We start from the raw sequence: 23725 nt of genomic DNA, 5'->3' as shown, positions 1-23725 counted from the left end.
GAATACCAAGTCATTTGCAAGAAAAAAAACCTTTGCTTACTTTACAAAGTTTATTTAATTCGGCAAGACAAGAATGTGATCACAGAACAGCTGGACACATGCAAGAAAATAATCACAAGTGAACGCCTGAACTAGAAATGCAAAATCATCACCTCAAGCAGAAGAGACTAGCAATCATTCTGTTATACGCAGCTCATTAGTTTGACCCACTAGGCCTTTCATTGTGCACGACCTGTTACCTCATGGAAAAGTCAGAAGTGCCTGTCACCTGTAACTTACACTGAATGGTGAGTTCTGGTGAGTTACTACGGAAGTGCAATCCTTAACAAAACGAAGTCCCAAGTTATCGCCTGTTCAAGACTGTATACACCACATGCTTCAAACCTACTTATCTGCTGTGTAACAAAAATGCACTTTTTCTGGTTTTTTTTCTTAAGTAGGTTAAAGAAGTTTCTGCTGAAACAGTTTAGCTCGTTGAAAAAAAAAACAAACCGTAGTTGTTAAACTAGGTTTTGTTTCTCTCGCCCTCCTTTTCAAGAGAGGATCCTTCTGATCCCATCTACAACTTCTACATATAGCAGTCAAGAAACCAAGATCATCATCACAAAGAATCCACTCAGCAGACTCTGGAGGTTCTTCTCGTACTGCTCACAGCCTCTCTCTTGCTAACAGCCATTCCTATTCATGCTAGTCAAAGAGTGCTGGATATACTGAAAACAAGCCTTTTTCGGTCAAACAAATTACAGTGGATCTGGCAATATTCTTCATCATCTAAACAATTTTTATAAGACATCAGTTGATATTAATCAGTCTAACGCACTGAAAAGTAAAGTCTAACAACACAAGGCTCTAAAGTTTATTCCATTAAACATTATACAGTGTTATGTAAGGGGAAACAAAAATGTAGCTATACTACATTCTAGAAAGCCTATTTAGAGTTTTAACTGTAGTGCAGATATTTGGGTTACACGACATTAGGCTGTTTCTTTCTCTTATCAACTACTACAGTTATACCCACCTGATACATTCACTGCTGGCCCAGTCTGGTACTGTAGAACGCCCGAGTTCTGTCTCACACCAAACAGTATACCAGATGTATTATCTGGTGCATCTGGTGGAGAATCCATAATATAATCCTAATAAGATATTTTCAAGAGGGAAAAGAAATTTGAGGTTTAACATTTTTTTTATTTGCAGGCTTCAAAGGGTTTATTTTAAAAACATGTGACTGCTTAAAAGTACTTATAAGTACTCAGCTGTAAATCAAGTTAATTACAATCTCCCAAAAAAAAGGTTTTTGACATTTTGATAAGCTTGCAACTATTATCAGTGGTTGTTAATTTATTCATAACTGTGTATCAGAATAGTAAAAACAACTCTAAGACCTGGGAAAATCCATTTTATGAAATATTACTAAACCTGTTTAATTTGCTAATTTTAACTGATTTTGTTCAGAAGTCTGGTCATGTTTCAAATTATATTTGAATTGTTCTTCAAAAAAATCTAACAGTTTCTTCCTTCAACTCAAACTCAGCCATTTGCCCGTTACTCTTGTGTGACGATGGGCTGCATTTCAAAATATCAGAAAACAGAACTCAAAACCAGAATAAATTTGCAGCAAGCAGAAGCTTCTCGAAGCAAGATGATATTAAAACAATTAAATTGCACCAAGTGGTCAAGCTTTAATAGAAGTATCTATGGCATGTTAATGAGGAATGTCATTAGAATTCATTATATCACTACGGCTCCTTTCTTTCACGTAGAGCAACTTCGTAAGGACTTACACAAATAATATAATCAAGCTCTCTTTTCAAAGCATAGCTAACCTGAACGTTGGTTCACATTTCTCAGAGTCTTGTTACATTAAGTTTTGAGCATCCCCAGGTACAGGTACCTTCTTACCCTTCAGCTTATAAGATTTGCCCTTTCATACTCCCTATAACCTATAAACTGTTTTTTTGGCTCACTTTCTTGGCTCCAACACGGTAAGTGTTAAAACTACACAACTCCACTGATCAAATAAGTAAAACTTGGAGGGAAAAAGAAAGATGAAATTATCTCTCTTCATCAATATCCAGGGTTGGGAGTTGACATAGGAGAAACACCTTGAAAGATTCATCAATCCTGTTCACATCTTAATAGGCCATTCATCCTAATACAAGCCAACTGGAATGCAGATTATTTTAAGCAATAGTGATAAGGAGTTAAAAAAATTCTTGTAACAGAGTTAGTTTTAATTTCAACATTAAAGTTTGAATGGCAAAATCTGAGCTCTTCATCCTTCTACTATGAAAGAATTCAATTGGTTACAATTCATCAAGCTGCAATGTGGAAAGAAAACCGATAAAAGTATCTCCATTTCCCTTAAAATAATAAAAATCAGCCAATACACAGACTCTTGTCGTGAGTGCATCCACATGACAAATGCCAAAATACTTCTTGCCGTAAAGACCAATCTCAAAATGCTTCCCATTCTCAAATAACCTACTTACTCGAATACATCCCGGTTAAAGTTCCATTTCTGACTAACACTCCACTGACTAAATTTGATGAAAAAAAAGTCTAAAGAATTGCACAAGTACACATAAAGGTCTCCATCTGCTCTAGGACTCTTAAGAACCAGAAAAGATCTCGGCGACAAGGAAGATGGGTCTCACCATCCTGCCTTTTTGATGCTCGTATCTCTCAGGACTTCAGTGATAACCATAGAATAACAAAGAGTCATTCTTTCTTCCTGTGAGAAGATCTAACCAAATTGAATAATGATGTTCAACAGCAGCTGCAGAAATAGTTACTAAATTTCTCTGGTCTACTTGTTAAGAAGTAACAGCTACTTGAGCTGCAGCCACAACACAGCAGGGGTTGCTGAAGCCACAATGGTTTCAGACTAGCCAGTGAAATTACAAGTGAAGCAGCTTATCCTGCAAACCCCTTGTCAAGTACAACTAATGGTCACACAGGAAGCCTGAGGTAAGCTCTTACTGTGAAGGACTACGCTTATCACCTGCGTTTGAAACATGACCAATACAATAGCTGCACACAAAATCTGCTTCTCTTGCTACTCTATGGTTTGCTCATTTTCAAGTGCTGCTAATGTTTTAACTTTCTTCAAAATAATAGCCTGAGTAAGATGAGTAGACAGTGAGGTGGATTGATAACTGGCTGGCTGGCAGAGCTCAGAGAGCTGTCATCAGTGGTGCAGCCTAGCTGGAAGCCTGGGGTGCTCCGCAGGGGTCAGTACTGGACTCTGTCTCATCCAACATACTCATAAAGGATCTGCACAAGGGGGCAGAGCATACCCTCAGCAAGTCTGCTGACAGCCCAAAGCTGAAAGCAGTGGCTGATAGACTAGAAGGCTGTGCTGACATCCAGTGACATCTGGACAGGCTAGAAGAAGCTGAGCAGAAAGGAACTTAATGAAACTCAAAGGCAAGTGCAGAGTCCTGCACCCAGGGAGGAACAACCCCATGCACCAGTTCAGGTTAGGGATTGACCAGTTGGAGAACAGCTCTGTGGAGAAGGACCTGGAAGCCCTGGTGGGTAACAAGCTAACCACGAGCCAGCAATGTGCCCTCCTGGCCACTGAAGTCAATGGTATCCCAGGATGGATCAAGTAGAGAGTGGCTACCAGGTCAAGGATGGTCATCCTCCCACTTCCCCTCTGCCCTAGTGAGGCCACATACAGAGCCCCATGTCCAGTTCTGGGCTCCCCACCCCAAGAAAGTCATGGAATGACTGGAGAGTCCAGCAGAGGTAGCAAAGACAATTAGGGGATTGGAGCATCTCTCACGAGGAAAGACTGAGAGATTGGAGTCTATTTAAGACTGAGAAGACTGAGAGTGCATCTTATCAGCGCTTACAAGTATCTGAAGGGTGGGTGTCAAGAGCATGGGGCCAGACTCTTTTCAGTAGTGCCCAGTGACAAGACAAAGGGCAATGGGCAAAAACAGGAGCACAGCAAGTCCCATCTGAACACAAGGAGAAAATTCTTTACTTTTAGGGCAATGGAGCATTGAACAGGCTGCCCAGAGAGGTTGTGGAATCATGTTCTCTGGAGATACTCAAACCACACCTAGACATGTTCCTGTGCAACCTGCTTTAGCAGGGGGCTTGGACCAGATGATCTCCCTTACAACTCTGATAATTCTGCAATTCTGTATTCTGATGGCATATATACATCTCTCTAGTATATATTGAACATATTTGGGAAGCAAGTAGAACCAGACATCCCAGAAATTCCAAGTCTCAAATTTCAATACATCCCTTTCTGTTTACAACTGTTCTTTTCATGCAGTTTGGCTCCAAGATTTTACATACAGAAAAAGACCCCAGCATCCTCCCGTGCTTTAGAAAGTAAAAGCATTTTAAAGGGAAAAACACCCAAAAAACCCCAAAACAGCTTTACCACCTCAATTTAAAAAAAAAATAAATGTCAAACTAACATGTAGAGGGGCTCTCATACGCAGAAAAGCAAAAACCCATAATTAAGGTCCTAGGGTTCAAGTGAAGAAAAGTAATTCCCCATCACTCGTAGCTTTCCAAGGGAGTAGTGAAAATTATGGGTTCATACTGTGCAAGCCAACGTGATAACTGGTAACCAAATCCACACAGAGAAATTACAATGCACTGTATCTTACGTTTACTCTCCCAAAATTAACTAGGAACAACTGGAACCTGAATCATACTGAGACTGAAAAAAGTGACTATTAAGTAGTGGAAGGATATGGAGAGAATTAGCTGGGGCTTGTTGGAAAGCATTCTGAGTACTGAATTAAATCATGTTAACCACTAAGAAGAATTTTTTTTTAAAGAAGAGGATAGCCCTATGTCAGCTTACACAACAGCAGGAGCCCTAACTGAATTAGAATTGCCACGAACAGCGTGAATGAAGTCAAATTCAACTAAAAATTTCTTGAACTGCATTAATGTAGTGTAATAACAAGAATACAAAACCAGACTTCTTCAGGAAGTCAGTAAATCAAGCCTGTGAACAGAAAAGGCTATTTCAATCAAACTGGAATACCAAACACTCTCAAAAGGTAAATAGTAGATCTACATGTTATGAAACTGAGGAAATGTGTTTCAACCCAGCTGGTGATCAAAAGCAATTAATTCCCACAGGAAAAAAATTGACGTCCTGAGATAAAAAATACTGCACCAAATTAAGAATGCAAAGGCACTCTGAAGGACATCCTACTTGAAAGAGGTCCTGCCAGAGTGTCCAGTCATACCTCACCATCATCTTCACACCGCGATATTTGAATTTCAATGGCAAATTTCTGCATCTGAAAGCTGAAGATGAAAACATGAAACATTTCCCAGAAAAACTTACTTGACTCCTTCACCACTTATTAAAAACAGAGCTGGGAAGAAACAGAAAATATGTAAATGGAAACACCAGAGAAAGCTCAAGGCAGAAAATCATCAATAGAAAACTGTGGCCCCAAGTGAAGTGAAGACAAGATAAAGGGCAAAACAAAACTTCAAAAACTTTGGAGCTCTTGAATGGAGACAAATCAAACCAAGGACATGAACCAAAATACAGGTAGTTTACATAAGGCTCTAAGAACAGCAGTGACAATGTGACAGGAGTGATACTAAAAATCACCGAACTTAGCCTGAGAAGCTGAAAAAAACCAAGAAGCTCCTAAAAAACAAGCACACCAAACAAGCTTCTCTTCCCAGAATCATAACACAATCAAGTGGCAGGAATAAGAAAACAAAATATTCTAGATAAGGCTGAAATCGGAAATACAGTCTGAACCTACAAAAGTTAACTTGAAGAGACGGAAGACTCACTTTCAGCAGCACAGAAAAACACCTAGAAAAAAAATCTTCCCAAAGGTACTCAAGAATTTCTTAATATACAAAGAATAGGATGTTACGTTTAGTATAACTTAATTTTAAAAGCTCAGGGAAACCATGATCAAAATGTCAACACTGTAAAGAAACAAAATAACTTAACTTCAACAGTGGAAATTTTAAGAGAGGACAGAATATATAGGCACTGACATCCCGGAAAAGGATGCACTATTTTCTAAAGCATGTCAGACTAACTTGGAAGAGACAGAACTGACTAATACATGGTTAGAGATCCTTTTCCATGCTGTCTATCTTCAAAGCAATATTTCAGGCTGCAGCTTTTCCAAATAGGTGTTTCTGTATTCTGCCAAGGAAGATTTTGGCAAAGTAGGACTGAAAAACTTAATTCAAGTCTCAACTGTAACACTCCCGTTGAAGGTAAACTCGATGAATGAGAAAGAACACTCACAAAAAAGTGCTGTGTGCACAGCATCTAAAAGTCACTGTCTTAATGAGTTACCTCCAGCTTACATATAACTTCTGGAGAAGGTCAGCTTTCCTATATGTGAGGGAAGTAAGGGAGGGGGATTTCTTTCACAGTAAAGACACCACAAAACATTCCTTTGAAAGATTTAATAAAGCATAATAGGTCATGAGTAAACACTTATAAAAATAAAATTGACAGACTTGAAATGTTTTTAGATCACATGAAGTAGCAGATCTTCCTGTATTTATATGTCCTACTTTGTAAAGAATAGATCTGAGAGGACTCAAGAGGCAACAAAGATATCTCCCTGACATTGGCACTTTTGATTACATCAGTTCTTTGGCCTTCTTAAATACAGTGGCAAAGTGATGTAGCTAACCTGCTTCACTAGACATATCCACAATTACACCCAGCAAACCATCAATCAACTACCGAAGACTCAAACCGGAAAGCATGAGTTCTTTTCTAGCAAATCTGCCAGATATTCAGCTACCCGCTTGACAGGCAAGATTACACTGCATTGTTTTTCTTAAAATACAACCATCCATTGGTAACGATTTAGCCACAAGTCTTAAGAAGACTTAATTCTCATGTTTTAATGGACTTATTAAGTATGTTTACTCAGATAGGTTCCCCTCTTCAGCAAACGCAGAATACATTAAGGTGTATGATATTGTTTATACCAAAAGACTGACAGCTGGGACAACTGCAGGTGTGTATATTTGCATGGATGGTGGGAATGGTGCCTCAAGCTCTATTTTAACCTGACAGTAGTAGCTAGTATTACAGGCACCTCGTCCTAACAGTTTCAGTTTAAATTATTTTCAATGAAGGTATCGCATAATAGTTTACCTCATACAAATGTGAAATTTTAATCTTCGTTCTTCCTCCCTCATCAATGTCTAATGGCTAACGCAATAAAACCAGCATCTAACTCGACTCCCTAGTTATCATTCCGAGGTTCTGTGGCAATCCAAAAGAGAGCTACGTTACACGATCTACATGTGTTGTTCCCCTGCTCTTTTCAAACAAGTATGTTGCCAAATTGTTTTATTTACTGACACTGCAGTTTCTGGTTGTTTAAGTCCTCCTTACTACACCACCATTGCACTACAACAGCCACATGGACCAAAGAGCAAAAATACCCAAGAAGCTACCACTAAAGCATTCTCTTAAGAAACAAAAATTCCAAGAAAGGCAAAGTAGAATTCAGGTGTGAAAACTACCAAGTTACTTTAGACACCAAATGCAAACTACTTAAAAAAAGAAACTGATTTATCAGTACAGACGACTTGTCTCTGAGCAGAGAAACGTGCAAGATCTAGAAAATGAGGATTTCCATCATTTCTCCACACAACAAACAAAATAAGCTGAACAATACTGATTTCTCTTATGCCTAAGATTTTAATTTAACTTAATTCCACTGTTAAAGTATCATCTTTGGGTCTTGCAAGTAAGTTTTTTCAAATAAATACTTTAATTGACCAGTGCAAGGTTATGGTTTTACAAACTTTACGGTTTACACAATGCTAGTCTATAATCTAGTCTAGGTCTTCAAATGACTGGACTGTGTCAATACGTTCCTCGTTAATTTACTCAGAAGTAACTGCACCAATGTATTTCATAGTTTAAAGGAATAAAAATTTACCTGATCAAGCATTACAGGCTGTGCTGTTACAGTATTCACTGGCCTGGATAGAGGTTGAGCCACTACAGGAACCGTGATATTTCTTGATCCTGGCTGTGTCATCACTGGAATGGTTACAGTTCTGCTAACAGGCTGCAATACTCCAGAACTTGATGTTGATAAACATCCAGCAACCGGTCTCTGCAGTGTTTGTGAAGTTTCCAAAATGTCCACCGGTATAGATAAGGGCTGAACTGCTACAGAGCTAGGAGGTCTGGATACAGACTGAAAGACTGACGAAACAGGCATAGCACTGGGGCTGGAGGCAGGCATCACATAATGGTGACTGTCAGGCTTGAACGCAGTAACTGTACCTGTTGCAAAGGATTCCCAAGTTATCTTTACAGAATTTTGTAGTCAGAAGTTTCATCAGTGTTGTGGATTTTTTGGTTTTGATTACCATATTAGGACAATAAAGTACCTCTACTGAGTGCATCATTCTGTATCCCCCTTCGTGATGAGCTGAGGTTGACTCTGTTCAATCTATCTGTCAAAAGTTACACTTCTCTTAATTGCAGTAAAATTAATAGCTTAATTGCTTTTAGAATTCAAAGTAGCATTCATATCCACTAATTAAATAAATTAGTATATAACTTATTACAATATTAATTCTAAAATAAATACCTGGCAAAAGAGTCATTTGTACAGATTAAGAGATGTCCTACTCCCCTTAACTTAGGTTAAACTAGCTCACCTAAGAATCTCAGGTTTAATTTTCTCGGAGACAAATTAACACACAAACAGGGTTGCAAACAAAAAAGAAGGAACATTTTATCATCAGTAAAGCTAAATATTTATAGTACATTTACTAACTTCCATTTCTCATATACTTAAGTTGCCCAAATACTAAAACTGCTCTGCGCTAAAGAAAGCATTTTCTCTAAACCAGTAACTACACAATTTGCTTCTTGATTACAAGGGAATACAGCACTTACAAATTTGGTTTTAGACCTCAGTTTCCATTTTCCAACGTGTAAGAAAAATCAACAGACCGGTCATCACAGGAGTTGTGCTGTAGTTGCATTAAAGGAGGACTGATTTAATTACATATCCTACATGGTAGTCCATGATGGGACTTCTAGCTCATAAGAAACAGACTGGAGGATTATTCCCCAACTAACACCATCAATATTCCAACTTATAATGTCTTAGTCTGAGGTTTCTGATCATTCCAGAATGTTACAAAAATATTCAAATAAAAATATTTTTCTACTGCCAAATTCTCAACTGTTAGTGTTGCTGTCAAGTTTCTTGCTCTGACATGTGGAAATATGCATATGAAATTAGGTTGATCCTCCAGTATCTAACCAACAAAGCTTAAGCACCTTCTCAGACCACAGTCAAATTACATCAGGATCTTAAACAAGAGACCTTAGAGTATCTATGTATTGTATTTAACAAGCTTAAGGCTGATTCCACCAGCAGTGACGCTGTAATTAGTATACACAAGTCAGGCTGATAAACAGATCAACAGTAGTGCTCAGAAGATCACAGCTTTCAACCTGTCATTTGCATTCATATCATACTAATGAAAAAAGCAGCTGCAACCAACAGATCCAAACAGGTTTGCATTTTTTAAGATACGGCAAAATTTTGTCCTGTAATATATCACTATTTTTACCCCAACAGTAACTACTAGCAAGGATTAAATGAATTCAGAGTTTAGCTGAGTACACTTAGCTATATCTCATACTTGAATTCCAGAATAAAATGAAATGAAACTAAAGCCTTCAATTACTACAAGAAAAAAAGCTGTCCTAAAGGTTACATCTTACAAAGCATATTCAGCTTCAACCTGATGCACACACAATTCACATCCTCAATTACAAAGGTAGACTTCACAGTTTCTGAAAAGAACATTTCAGGAAGCCAGTGATTAGAAATTATAATCCAGCTTTACATGACAACTGATTCATCATGGACTTGATGGGCCCTTCTCTATCTCCTACCGAAGTGTTATTTGTCCTGTTTATGTAAAACAGTATTCAAGTCTAAGAAAGTTAACATGCAGTACAACATTTTAAAGTAGCAACAAGTTACAGGTTTGTATCATTATGAAAAAGGAAGCAAGAAAAATGAGCAGTAACCATAGGAAAAATGAGCAGCTGCAGGCAACACTGAAGTGAACAAACTGTCAATTACTCTTCATCTTAATCAAACTAATTCTCCATTGTACATGACACTGCATGACAGCAGGCCAAGGTTGGGCTTCCAAGCATTTCCTTCAGGTTTTCCACACCAGTCTGTATAAAACCTAGTAACTGCACCATAAGGAAAAGGTTAAAAAAAGATGCTATGTACTGCAGAAAATAGACCTTTCAGAGAAATTAAGAACTACATGCAAGTTTCCATCTAATTTTTCATCCGATAAGAGCTGTGTTTTCTCAGGTAAAAACCAAACAGTGATAAAAAAAGTTGATTTCACCATGTCTTGACTACCACGAGGAACAACTGAAGGCTGAGTACTGCCAGGTGGTACTACTTCCAAGCCAGAGAAGAACTAAGGTTATTCTTCCATAGCTGTTTTTGATATTGAAGTAGAAGACTATGAAGAGAAAGTTGAGGAAAGGGAAGGAAGAGATTAGGTAAAAAGTTATACCATAAATGATTTGACTTGTGTCAGGACTAAGTATGGACAGCACTAGAATCAGATACATTTTAAGTCTCTCTTTTTACCAAAGTTCTTGAAGTTGCTGAATCATATAAAAATTACAGTTTTCATGTATTTCTATCCTTTATGACCACAAAAAAATCTTGATACTTCAATGACTGCAATGAAACTCAGCACATTTGTTGTTCCAACATATACCTAGTGTCTCAATAGCTGTTCTATGCCATGACCTCATGCCAATGACCAACAGCTACTTAGAGGTCTCTGGACATTCCAGAAAACAGTAAAGGTATTTCTCAGTCCTTGGAGAAGTGTGTAAATGCAGAAAACTTCTTAGAGTAATTTCAAAATATTCTTCAAATTTTCAAGACGCTCTAGAATATTTTTTAAATATTCCAAAAGACAACCCTTAAGATGCTCTATAATATTTTTTAAATATTCCAAAAGACAACCCTTAAGAACTATTTTCAAGTTGTCTAACGTTAACATCAGTCTCAGTACTCTTTTAATATTTAAAATAATCTTCCACTTTTGTAAGCTAGTGTAAGAAGCACTACTTACTACCCCAGTGAGAAACAAAGTAAAATAGAGTTCAGATACAAAATGAAAGTATCATGAACTAAAATGATGGAACAGCTAACAAAATCTCCAAAGTCCATGCAGCAGAGTGTAACGGAGTACCTAGTTTAACATTTTATCTTGAGGCTCTTCACTGCAAACTACATACTCTTTGAAAATAACTATGGAAATGTTGGAGACAGGCACAGCAGACATGAGAAAGAAACTGAAAGGAGTAAACCTCACCATGCAAAGTCTCGTGCATTCAATACCTACAGAAACCTTAAGTCAAACCTCTCAACAACTGACTGCAAGACAGCCACACACAGAAATCAAGAGGTTTCATTACTAAAATTGTATTAAATAACAAAAATAATGCTCTCCTTTACTTACCCGCCAAAGCCCGAACACACAACAAACATGGAATCCTGACACATCTGCTATGATCACAACCACCTAACCTCACTCTGCACTGCCTGCATTAAGAGAAAACTACAGAACTTGATGAAAAAACTCTTAATTTTACATGGGATGAATGAATGAATAAGAATATCTTATTTTGAGAGGTTCTACTATTTTCACATTAATCACTTACACTGATTGTGTTTTTATTATAGACACTTAAAGACATTTACCTTGGTTTTGCCCAAAAAGATGTCCACCAACACATCAAGTGCGGGGTGGAGAAGGAAAAAAAAAAAGGACTGTAACATGAAGGTTTAAATTCATGCACATGACTTTCAGAAAGAGACACTTCCAAGTATCAAACTAAATATCAACTACATTAAAAGCAACTACACACATGGTTTTGGCAACGTATATACTGGATGTTCAACCATATTGAAAATGCCAAAACCTTCAAATGTCCTTATATTTCCTTCAGAGATTTAAGGCTAGAAGTAGACAAAGCTGTGCATAACCTCAGTTCTAGGATATCATTTCTCAAGAATTCCAATTTTCAGAATGACAGCAAGCTACAGAACAGCTTTAAGACTTCTTGTCTTGCTGTTGAAGGTTACATATTTTCAATGTAAATTTAAAGTTTTATACTTTGAAACTTCTGTCTTAAATTATGACAAACACTGTCTTACATGTACTAGCTGGTTTCGAACTTGAGATTTCCCCAACAAAGATTGGCTCATCATCATCATCATCATCCTCCTCCACTTCTTTAACTCTCTTTTGCCATGGTTCGAGCTCCTCTTCTTCACATTCCATAAATAATTCTGCCATCTTGAGACTAGATAGTGAAAAACAAAACACAGATACCAAAATATTCAATACTTTAATGAAACAAACATTTCGCTGTACAGTAAGGATTACTACACTTGACAATAATTCCCAGAGAAGGGTCTTCCTTCCCTGCTCCACACCGCTCCCATCACATTCCAGACAGGTTGAACCTCACCCAATATAGAAGACTTTCAAAGACCAACACCATATATCCTTTCTGATAATTACTTGAATCCTCATCTTTGCTACTAACGATGAGAAAAAATGAAAGAAATCCTCTATATAATTTAAACTATTTTTGTGTAACCCACCAGTAACTATCAGAGAAAGTCTCTGACTCCACAATGAAAGGTATCTTTCAAAAAAAGTGTACTAGACGTTCAGAGAATGCTAACAAAACATGTGAAAACCTCAGCTACACTTTAATAAAGTCGATAATTTTTTTATACAGATAAAAGTAATTTGATGACATACATAGGGACTTTAAGAAAGCTACACCAAGTGGTGGCAGCACTTACAGACATTCCATTTTATGAATCAGGATGTACATATTAAAGTATTCTCAGAAGGTGACTCAAAACGTATGGCAGCTTTTAAAAGGCATCAAGAGCATTTCAGATCTTCTAATCACATTTTTTAGTATCACTGCAATGATTTGAAGCTGTAACTCTTTTTTCTGGCAACAAAGCTGGCCTAATGAGTTCCTCTTGGGTTCTGCACTGCTCCAACAGTTGTGCAACTTTTCACAGGACATGACATGAACCAGCACAGGTTAAAAATCACCCGACCCGATAAGTTGCAATAAGGGGGAACGGATTTGATTACAGGAGGTGTGCAGAAGCTGCTGGAATACTCTCCCTTGCCAAAACAAACATTTACATTGAGTTTTAAAGCACAACTAGCTTCCAAGTTTTCAGCTTCAACTACATTCAAGTAGAAAATGCGTTCCAGGAATCCTTCTAGTGGTTACTCTCAAAGCCAACACCAACAGTGAATCCTTACCCCACTCTCCCCAAATACTTCCCAGTGGAGGTACAAACTAAGAGAGATCAACTCATTGACAAGACTTAATTTTCCTCTTTTTCAGTATGTATAAAAACATTCATACACACACGTGCCTAAAGGTAGTCCTTGCATCTGAGGGGTCCAATGAAATGCTATATGCATACGATAAAAGAAGAGTTTAAACCATTGTTCTAGGCTAAAAAGTTGTGAACAAGTTGTTTAATACGTGTTTTTAAAAAATGTCACTAGACTACATTAAGATACTGCTTTAAAAGGCAACTTTCCAGCAAAAAATAAGGCTAGTCATGAAAGTTCATTGGGCAGGCACAGATGAAATCAACAATCTGCAAAGAAACAAGTCCATGGAACACTATTATAGCTACTAGACAAGGAATGAACTAAAAAACTGACAGAAGAAAAAAAAATTAATTCATCGCACAAAAAAACCCAATAAGCTTTAGGTGAAATAAGTGTTTTAAAAGCACTAGTTTAGACATCTTTACCTATCATTGAAATTATACCTAAAGATAGCTAACTTCATTAAAAGCCAGTATCAGTAACTTGGCTTTTTTACCCTTACAGTTGAAAAGCATTCACATAAAAACAACAAAAACGATACACGTGTTAGTAAATGTAACAAGAGTGTAACAGGTGTAAAGAAGACATCAGAACCTAACCTGTAGAAGTGCACCTTAAAGATGCATAGAAATCAATCCTACAGAAAATCATAGGAAATGTGCCTGCAATAAGCCTTACAATGACTGAAAACCCATTTATACGTAACACGCATATTCCACTATTATGGTTGAAAGAGCTTTCCAACGCACAAGGCTTCCTTTGGATTAGCTTAAAATAGCTAGTATGAAACTGGTAGTAAGGTTCAAGAGTGGGGACATCTACCTTAACCACAAAGCTCTCAGACTAGCTCCATCTGTCACCTTTCCATAATCACTGAATCATAAAGTTCAAAAAGACCTTCGTGATCACCAACTCCAGCTGTACCTGTCCACTACTAAAGTGTATCCCCAAGCATCTCATTGACTGCATTTTAAACACCTCCAAGGATTGTGACTCAACCACCTCCCCAAGCAGCCAAGAAGCACATAATATTGTTACTTTCCCGTAATATTATGATCAGGTAATTATTTAAACATTTTTTTCCTCCAGTTTAACAGCTGCACTTCAAAACAAATGGAGAACTCCTATGACTTACAACACAGTGCACACCCAAGTTGTATTTTTCACGACTTCAGCTACAGACACACAGCCTGCCACCACAGTAGAATCATAGAATCACAGAATCACCAGGTTGGAAGAGACCCACCAGATCATCAAGTCCAACCATTCCTATTAAATACTAAACCATGCCCCTCAGCACCTCATCCACCCGACCCTTAAACACCTCCAGGGAAGGTGACTCAACCACCTCCCTGGGCAGCCTCTGTCAGTGCCCAATGACCCTTTCTGTGAACTATTTTTTCCTAATGTCCAGCCTAAATCTCCCCTGGTGGAACTTGAGGCCATTTCCTCGTGTCCTGTCCCCTGTCACTTGGGAGAAGAGGCCAGCTCCCTCCTCTCCACAACCTCCTTTCAGGTAGTTGTAGAGAGCAATGAGGTCTCCCCTCAGCCTCCTCTTCTCCAGGCTAAACACCCCCAGCTCTCTCAGCCGTTCCTCATAAGGCCTGTTCTCCAGCCCCTTCACCAGCTTCGTTGCTCTTCTCTGGACTCGCTCCAGAGCCTCAACATCCTTCTTGTGGTGAGGGGCCCAGAACTGAACACAGGATTCGAGTAGCGGTCTTACCAGTGCCAACTACAGTAGCTGCAGAAGAACATGGGAGGCACAGCTTCATCGAGACTGTGAGAAAACGTATTTTTATCGAGCGCCGCGTTTGCTTCGGCAATGAAGACGAAACCGAGCGTTTTGAAAAGCCGAAGAGCAAAGCGACTTCCCTCGAAAGTGCACGGCCCGAGCCGCCGCTCCCCTCGGCCACGCGACGGCCAAGCCCCGCCTCGGCGAGGGCAGCGTCGCCTCCGCCAGCCGAGCACAAGTTCACACCCGGGTGCGAGGCCGCAGGAGGAACCCGAGCCCCGCGGGCAGTGGCACGGAGGCCGCCGCTTCGCATCGGGACGGGGCCCAGCGCCGCCAAGAGGGCCGTGAAAAGGCGACCCCCAGCCCGGAGCGACCCTCAGCCCGGGGCGACTCGTGGGGCAGGGCCCGGCGGCGGCAGGAGCCCCGGCGGAAGAGGAGGCGGGGGTGGGAAAGGCCCCTGCTCCGGCCTAAGATGGCGCCGGGCTGGCAGGCCGCGATCCCCGCCCGAGCGGCCCCCGCGCGGGGAGCCGGCGGCGCGGCCCGGGGGAGCGGCGGGCTGGCTTACCGTGCGGCGGGGCCGCGGGCCGCCCGCGGGACAACAGGGTGGGAGGCGGCCGCGCGGGCGGAGGCGCCGCCGCTGAGGAGGCGCCGCCGGGGGGAGGGCGGGAGGCAGGCAGGCGGCCGCCCGGCGCGGTGCCTGACGGGAAGAGCGCGGGGCAGCCCCACAGCCGCTTTCCGGCGGGAGCGGGCGGGGCTGCGCGGCGGCGGTGTCGCGCGCGCCATGTGCGCGGCCTCACACCCCGCGGCCCGGAGCCTCAGAGGCACTGAGTCCCCGGGTTGGGAAAGACCCATCGCATCATCGAGTCCAACCATTCCCATCAAACACTAAACCATGTCCCTCAGCGCCTCGTCCACCCGCCTCTTAAACACCTCCAGGGAAGGTGACTCAACCACCTCCCTGGGCAGCCTCTGCCAGTGCCCAATGACCCTTTCCATTAAATATTTTTTTCTGATGTCCAGCCTGAACCTCCCCTGGCACAGCTTGAGGCCATTTCCTCTTGTCCTGTCCCCTGTCACTTGGGAGAAGAGGCCAGCTCCCTCCTGTCCTTTCAGGTAGTTGTAGAGAGCAATGAGGTCTCCCCTCAGCCTCCTCTTCTCCAGGCTAAACACCCCCAGCTCTCTCAGCCGCTCCTCATGAGGCCTGTTCTCCAGCCCCCTCACCAGCTCTGTTGCTCTTCTCTGGACTCGCTCCAGAGCCTCAACATCCTTCTTGTGGTGAGGGGCCCAGAACTGAACATAGGATTCGAGGAGCGGTCTCACCAGTGCTGAGTACAGAGGGAGAATAACCTCCCTGGACCTGCTGGTCACCGTGTCTGATACAGGCCCAGATGGCATTGGCCTTCTTGGCCACCTGGGCACACTGCTGGCTCATGTTCAGTCACTGTCAACCAACACCCCCAGGTCCTTATCCTCCAGGCAGCTTTCCAGCCAGTCTCCTCCTAGTCTGTAGCACTGCGGTAGCCTCGCCTCAGCCCGTGGTCTGGAGGCATCTCCCACCTGAGCTTCCCTGAAGCCGCCAGCCACAGCCTGCCCCTGGCATACACCTCCTGCCACACTTCCCCCTGTCTCCGTCCTGCACCCTGTCCACCTCAGACACCACCTGCCTTGTGCCTCCTGCCTCAGCTCCATCCCTGGGCCTGGCACACACCACCGGCCTCGGTTCCTGCCTGCTCATTGAGGTGTGGTGGCTCTGCCCTCGGTGCGGGCAGGCGAAGGCCCTACCCAGAGCTAACATTAACCACAAACCACCAGGAACTGCTCCACTGGCCTCTCTTGCAGCCATTTACCCGGTGGGTTAAATAACATCACCCAATACATCGATCAGTTGTTCCAAACCTTCACTGCATCAGATGTTGCCGTTACTTTCAGTGGGACATTGCAGAGCTGCTGGACAAGACTGTACCTGGGTGGTGGAGTGGCCTTTTCACCCAGAGCCTGCATATGGAAATCTCTGAATCAAAAGGTGAGTAAAAAATGAAATTTTCTTGTGCCCTTTTGCCTATACTGTTATCTCACCCTGGCCAACATCCGTCTTGAGGGAGCACTCCTTAGTTTAGATTTTCCTTTTTCCCTCAGTTTTTGCTCTCCATTCTACCTTGAGTATAAAAAAAAAAAAAAAAGTGAAATACCAGAATGTTGTCCAGAGGGATCTGGACAAGCTGGAGAAGTGGGGCTGTGAGGACCTCATGAGGTTCAACAAGTCCAACTGCAAGGTCCTACACCTGGATTGGGGCAATCTCCGATTTCAGTACAGGATGAGGGATGATATGATGGAGAGCAGCCCTGCAGAGAAGGGCTTGGGGGTCCTGGTCAATGAGAAGCACAGCATGAGCTGGCAATGTGCGCTCACAGCCCAGAACCCAGAAGGCCAAATGTGTCCTGGGCTGCATCAAAAGTAGCGTGGCCAGCAGGGTGAGGGAGGGGATTCTGCCTCTGTCTTCCTCTATTGTGAGACCCCACCTGGATAACTGTGTCCAGTTCTGGAATCCTCAACATTAGAAGGTGATGGAGCTCTTGGAACGGTTTCAGAGAAGGGTACAAGAATGATCCGAGGGCTGGAGCACCTCCCATACGAGAGCAGGCTGAGAGAGCTGGGGTTGTTCAGCCTGGAGAAGAAAAGGCTCCAAGGAGACCTTAGAGCAGCTTCTGGTGCCTGAAGGGGCTCCAAGAAAGCTGGGGAGGGTCTGTTCACAAAGACTTGTAGTGATAGGACAAGGGGCAATGTGTATAAACTGGAGAGGGGCAGATTTAGACTAGACATAAGGAGGAATTTCTTCACCATGAGAGTGATGAGGCCCTGGCCCAGGTTGCCCAGGGAAGCTGTGTCTGCCCCATCCCTGGAGGTGTTCAAGGCCAAGTTGGATGGGCCTTGGGCAGCTTGATCCAGTGTGAGGTGTCCCTGTCCATGGCTGGGGCTTGGAACTGGATGATCTTCAAGGTCCCTTCCAACCCAAATTACTCTATGATTCTAGATCCTCTCTCAAATATAGGTGTTTTTCAGAAGAATAAGTGAAGTGTCCTTCTCGTTGTGAACTTAAGTCTCTGAAGACTTGACTGCTGTGTTTAGCCTGGAAAATGCTCTGCTCATTTTCACTGTTAGCTTTAGCCTCGAGACTCTTCCAAAGTACTTTGGAACCTCAGATAAGTAAAGAAAGAAATTAAACAACATTAGTAATTAAATAATTGCTGCTTAGTGATTATGCCATTAAATCATTTGCTTATTACAGTTTAGTAATTAAACAATTATTATACTATGCCATCTTGACAAACTAGGAAGAAAATAAAAGAGAAAAATGCTTTTGATATTTGGCAAAAAATGGAGAAAAAGAATGAGAACTAGAGAGGGGAACTTATTTTGGCAGAAACAACGGGGAAGAGAGGCGCAGTCCAGTTATTTGAAACATGTGTTTTCATCTACTCATTTACTTACTGAGAAATCATTGCAGATGTTTATGTTCTTTCTGAAGCAGGATAAATACAAAGGAAATATTCAGATTCCAAGGTGAAACACTGGATAACACAATTAAGATTGTCTGCACATTTAGTTTATTAAATTTGTGGATTCTGAAGGTGCACAATTGAATGCTGTCTATTCTTCAAGAACCCTGCCTAAGTCCTTGAACAAACTTGTTTGAATATTGTGCCTTTGCATCATCCTACAAAGCCATGGGAGCAAAACAATTTTACCAAGTGAGACTCGATAAGTGTTCACAGCTTTGAAACTCCAAGGCTCCCTTCATTTAATAGATCAGCATCTTGCCTAAGCTTAGTAGGTAGTTAATGAGAAAGCCCTAAAAATTTGTGTTGCAACAAATAATTGGTAACTAAAGAAAAAAGGAGAATGTTTAATGAAATCTGAAAAAGCTCTCTATGTGACTGAAATAGTAATAGTCCTTGGCAGTTATCATTGCAGTGAGCCAGCAGATGCAGGCAATTAAAGAACATACTCCTTCATGGTGTCCTTGCAGTAAGAAAGGCATAGGCAGATGCACCACACAGGAAGATTTATACCTCCTAGAGGAAAAGTCAGTGTGATGGAAGACATACAGGACTTGCAATTGCACTCTGCAAAACTGCAAGTTCTGAAGATGCTAGCCAGAATTAAGTGCCACGAAGGAAGGCTGCCTTGTATGTAAAAGGAGGTACTGATCCGGTAACAAGAGGTTTTAGGAGGAACATGCCTGAAAACTTACAGAGAAAACTGCAAATGTGATACCCTCAAAAAGAGAAACTTAGCAGAAGCCAATTACCGAGAACAATTTTATTTCATGCAGTCAGGCAGCATGCATGCACCACTGACTACAATAGTAAAGCTGAGCTTGAAGTCTAACTAGTCTGAATTACATCTAAGGTGGTTCTACTGGCCTGTGGCTTAATTACTGGAGAGACTTTGCTTTCCCTTCTGAGACTTACTGATAGTGATCTCTCATCAGTTTCTGGGGTTTGTCCCAAAAGCATTGTCTGAGACAGAGACATCAATTCATTGCAATATCCCTCAGTGGTCCAAAATGCTTCTATTGCTTCCTGCAGGTTAAAAATAAACAAAACCAGAAATAAGTGAGTTGCATTTGCAAACCACAGAGGCTTGCTAACAGGGACTTGTGGAAATAGGCAACTAGATCCATTGATACTATCAACTCTGGCAGCTGTTAGACCTGCCAGTCCAAACTAAAACCAGAGTCTGTTAGCTGTTTGAATTTTGCTTCTCAAAAAAAAAAGAAGAAAAAAAAATGTGTATCAGTCAGCCAAGCAAGAGGATTTTGCAGCGGAGATAGGCAAAGGTGAGGCAAATTGGAAATCAAAGTGTGTCTTCTTGAGAAGTAGTTAATAACTGGAGACAATCAAGTTGCAAGATGGCTGTTGCTCTCAGTTGCTTCAGCTCAAATGTTAACAGAAAAATCATCATATTGATTCATGGAGACTAGAAAAGAGTTAGGCAAGCAAATGTCTATCTGTCATTGATTTCTGTAACCAAAAGGCCCAGTATAATAATTCTTAAGTTGGTCATCCACTTTTCTCTTACATGAAAAAAACCTTTAGGCTGGGAAAAAAAAACAAACTATACACTTTATAATCATTCAGCAGTTCTTTAATCAGTGCATGGTTATCTGCAAAAGCTGGATGATCACTTTTCGCTTTGGCACCGTACCTTTTAAGTTGTTCATCCTCTTCATTTTTAACCACAGCCACCCCACCCATATATAGCTAAAAGGCAAACATTCTGTCAAGCTTTTTAGCCACACAAATAGTTTGATTGAACTGCTTTAAATTTGTAGATTGAGAACAAAGCACTAGACAGCAGGAAACGAGGCAACATTGATTCTATAGAAATCTTTCTATGCAAGAAAAGGAAAATGTATGTTTAAAGCTTATAAACCACCTTACCTCTTCCCATGGAATCATAAGACAAGCTAGTGTGTTACTCATTTGTAGTTACAGTCTAATTCGGAACACCTCTAACCACACCATTAAAGATTCACAAAATCAGATATACAGTATAAATTATGTTATCTTTGGATTAAGAATTTATAAAGAAATTCTTAGAATTATTGCTTTTGACATTCATCTTAGGAAATCCATTTTGTTACTCTGATGACAGAATCCGGCTTCAACAGACTGAGTGTGTCTTGGCTTCCCTTACTCTCTCCACAAACAGAGGTGAATGGGAGAATCCAGGAAAAGTGAATTAACTTTTCTTAACTGAAGCAGTCATAGATGTCACCATAAACTATTTGTGCAAGCCTCTTAATGACTTTATAGGTTTATAGAATACACAAATATGGGGATCAATTAAGCATGCAGATACCTCTGTCACGGAACTTGGAGGTCAACATACCAGTGCCAGCAGTGTTCCAGTTGAAGGAAAGTGCCATATAAAAAAAAAAACAAAAAAACCCCCAGAATTTAAATAGGGATCATGAATTTACTGATGCAGAAATACAGGCAGACTACTAGGAGAGCATAAAATTATCAAACTTGTTAGGAAAACAGGACTTTCACAGATTACAACTTTACAGCATGTTTCACCAGACATCCCTTTCTGCTATTTTCAGGTTGATATTTAAAAAATGAACTCTGAGTATTTTCTTCAGTATTGACAAAATTAATACTTGATGAGAATGGTGAAGACTGAAGAAGTTTACAGTATGTTCTGAAAAGCCTTGACCAGAATCCTGAAAAAAAGAAAATGTATTCATGGCTTGAGTTTAACATAATGGTGCCTTATTCCTAACATCAAAGTTTATTTCATCAGTTACCAAGAGATAACGTGAAGTCCCCATCGTTGATGATTTCTAGAGTTAGTTAAAATGTGTCAGAAACAGACTTAATACATTTAGTTAGTGCTACTAAACTACAGGGGCAGGTGCCGCTACAGTACTATGGCAAACCAAATTATCACTTTTTTTAAAACCCTAGTGAATGAGTGAGTACTCCGTGTTGTGTCTGGTCACTGTTTGTAATCTGGGACTTCGAGTATAATTGCGTAGTTCTCATTTTGTATGTCTGTAAAAAAACTACACCGGAGTGAGGAAGTCTTGCTCATTAGCATTAAGTTATGAGTTTGTTTAATGTTATTTGTTATTCTTAGACACACTACACACATACAGCAAGTACCAACCTGCATGGCATTGCAATTGGATCTGCTGCCAAAAATTTATTGGAATGGATGTGTTCATATGGGAAGCTTGTAACTGTGAATGCACAAACAGATACTAAATGAACATCTGCAAAACAAACACTATTCAACACATGTGTGGTTTACTCAAGTATTCAAGTATTCCGTAAGGTATGCTTGTAAAATTGATTGCATTTAGTCTGCTGTGGTTTGTTGCTACAGTATCATACCTTCAGGAATTTGGCACAACTGTGAACACTAAGGAGTGATTTAATCTGTTTATAACACTATTTTATAATGTTTGTTAGGCATAATATATTTATTCTTTCCTTGTTGAGACATTATGAAAAGTCTAACATTCAACTCTGAGGAAAGTATAAGCTTCCAGTCTTTTAAACTTAAAAACTATGCTCCTGTAAATTAAGAAAAAAACCCAACCCAAACCATAAATTATCTTTTTAAACATGCCATCTTTCAACATACCTTAATGAATAATAATAATAACAATAACATCTAGGAGAGTAAGTGTCTCTTCAGTGTGCATATATTTCTCCTGTCAACATTACTCAAACTCATCAGACGAGAACACATTCTATACTGCTTCTAGTTACAAGAAATGTTTGTATTGGATGAGCTCTATCAGACTGAAAATGGCTGCAAACAGAGCCATTGCTATTACAAAACCGGATTGCTTATTTGGATACAAAAGAAAAATATTTCTTTAAAAAGTGTTTGTTTCCAGAAGCTCTTTATGTTGACTTTATGTTAAAATAAAGTTAGTAGATTAACAGGAAGAAATAAACCTTGAAATAATTTAGTTTTCATTTAAGAAATTGATTTTAGAAAAAACATACTATGTACATCCATTTATTTATTGCAACTGTTTGTCTGGTTCTCAAATCAGAGACAAGGGGATACACTTTGTCTATGGGATTCGTTTTTATCATTCATCTTAGAACAAATTGAGTCCTCTATATCTATTACTATATATTCCACATAGTAAAGAAAATCCAAGCACATATCTACTTGATTTAGCCTTTGTGCCTACTTCTTCTCAATTAAGTAATTCAGTAGTGAAGGACATTGTTCCACTGGGTTGATGCCAGACATTGTTATACCACTCGGCAGAAGCCTTAAATAGCATGAAAAGTGACATAATACCAACTCAACACATGCCCCAGAGACTTTTGTTTAAAAATAACAGTACTCAGTAAAGTTCACAGTTGTATTTTCTGATTTATTAAAAAAAGGAAATAAAGTATATTTATTGGAGAAGTTGACAACAACTGCTATACTGCAAGAATCCTACTTCTAGATATGTTTCTCTCTCTCACAAGCCTTATCAGAGAATGAAAGGGTGTCAAACATCACTTTGCTAAGGTACTCTAATTCATTAGAATACTGTGAACAGATGTTAAGTAGCATGTGTCCTTGGTAACAGAAAGTATAATCTTTTCTTACCATGCCTTTTGTTGTGATTCGTAAATATTGGTTAACTTGTTATGCAAGGTATTAGCCATTTTTCATACAGGATCCCACAAGTAAATGACATTGCGTTGGGCAGACAAAGAGGATAATTCCTTCCAAAAGAAAAGACAGAAAAAGTTAGTTAAAACTTGTAGAAGTACAATGCTCCAGTGTGGCCTTTAAACTATTGCAGATAGTACTAGAAGTGATAAATGATGCATCTGCTTTGAAAATTATAAAATAACCTATGTTGCATCACAATGCATTGCTGTTAAGAAGGTTTTAAAAATACCTGAAGAATAAACATAGAAATCTATCAGCTCCAGTAAGTATTATAATATCATCCAAAAGGAAGGAACTAGTAATACAGAAATAGAGAAAGAAAATCT

At 40.2% G+C, this 23725-nt stretch overlaps 1 protein-coding gene across 3 annotated transcripts in view; it reads right to left on the bottom strand.

Annotated features, from left to right (window-relative positions):
* Nucleotides 1–15839, bottom strand: part of ZNF280D (zinc finger protein 280D) — a 48956-nt gene extending 33117 nt beyond the window's left edge. For 2 of the 3 annotated variants that reach the window (XR_011338292.1, XM_069866881.1), the window contains exons 1-5: nt 15759–15839; nt 12237–12385; nt 8398–8463; nt 7938–8290; nt 1019–1136 (exon numbers count right to left, since the gene is read on the bottom strand). Coding sequence is in view for 2 of the 3 variants with exons in the window: in XM_069866881.1 (XP_069722982.1) it covers nt 1019–1136; nt 7938–8290; nt 8398–8463; nt 12237–12378 (679 nt within the window). In the remaining variant the exon portion in view is untranslated. The remainder of the gene's footprint in view (nt 1–1018; nt 1137–7937; nt 8291–8397; nt 8464–12236; nt 12386–15758) is intronic. The other variant, XM_069866882.1, reaches the window with a different exon arrangement.
* Between the last annotated feature and the right edge of the window lie 7886 nt (nt 15840–23725).

The sequence above is a fragment of the Phaenicophaeus curvirostris genome, chromosome 12 (assembly GCF_032191515.1).
Source record: "Phaenicophaeus curvirostris isolate KB17595 chromosome 12, BPBGC_Pcur_1.0, whole genome shotgun sequence".
NCBI classification, from domain to species: Eukaryota; Metazoa; Chordata; class Aves; order Cuculiformes; family Cuculidae; genus Phaenicophaeus; species Phaenicophaeus curvirostris.
This window is presented reverse-complemented; position numbering and strand designations above follow the sequence as displayed.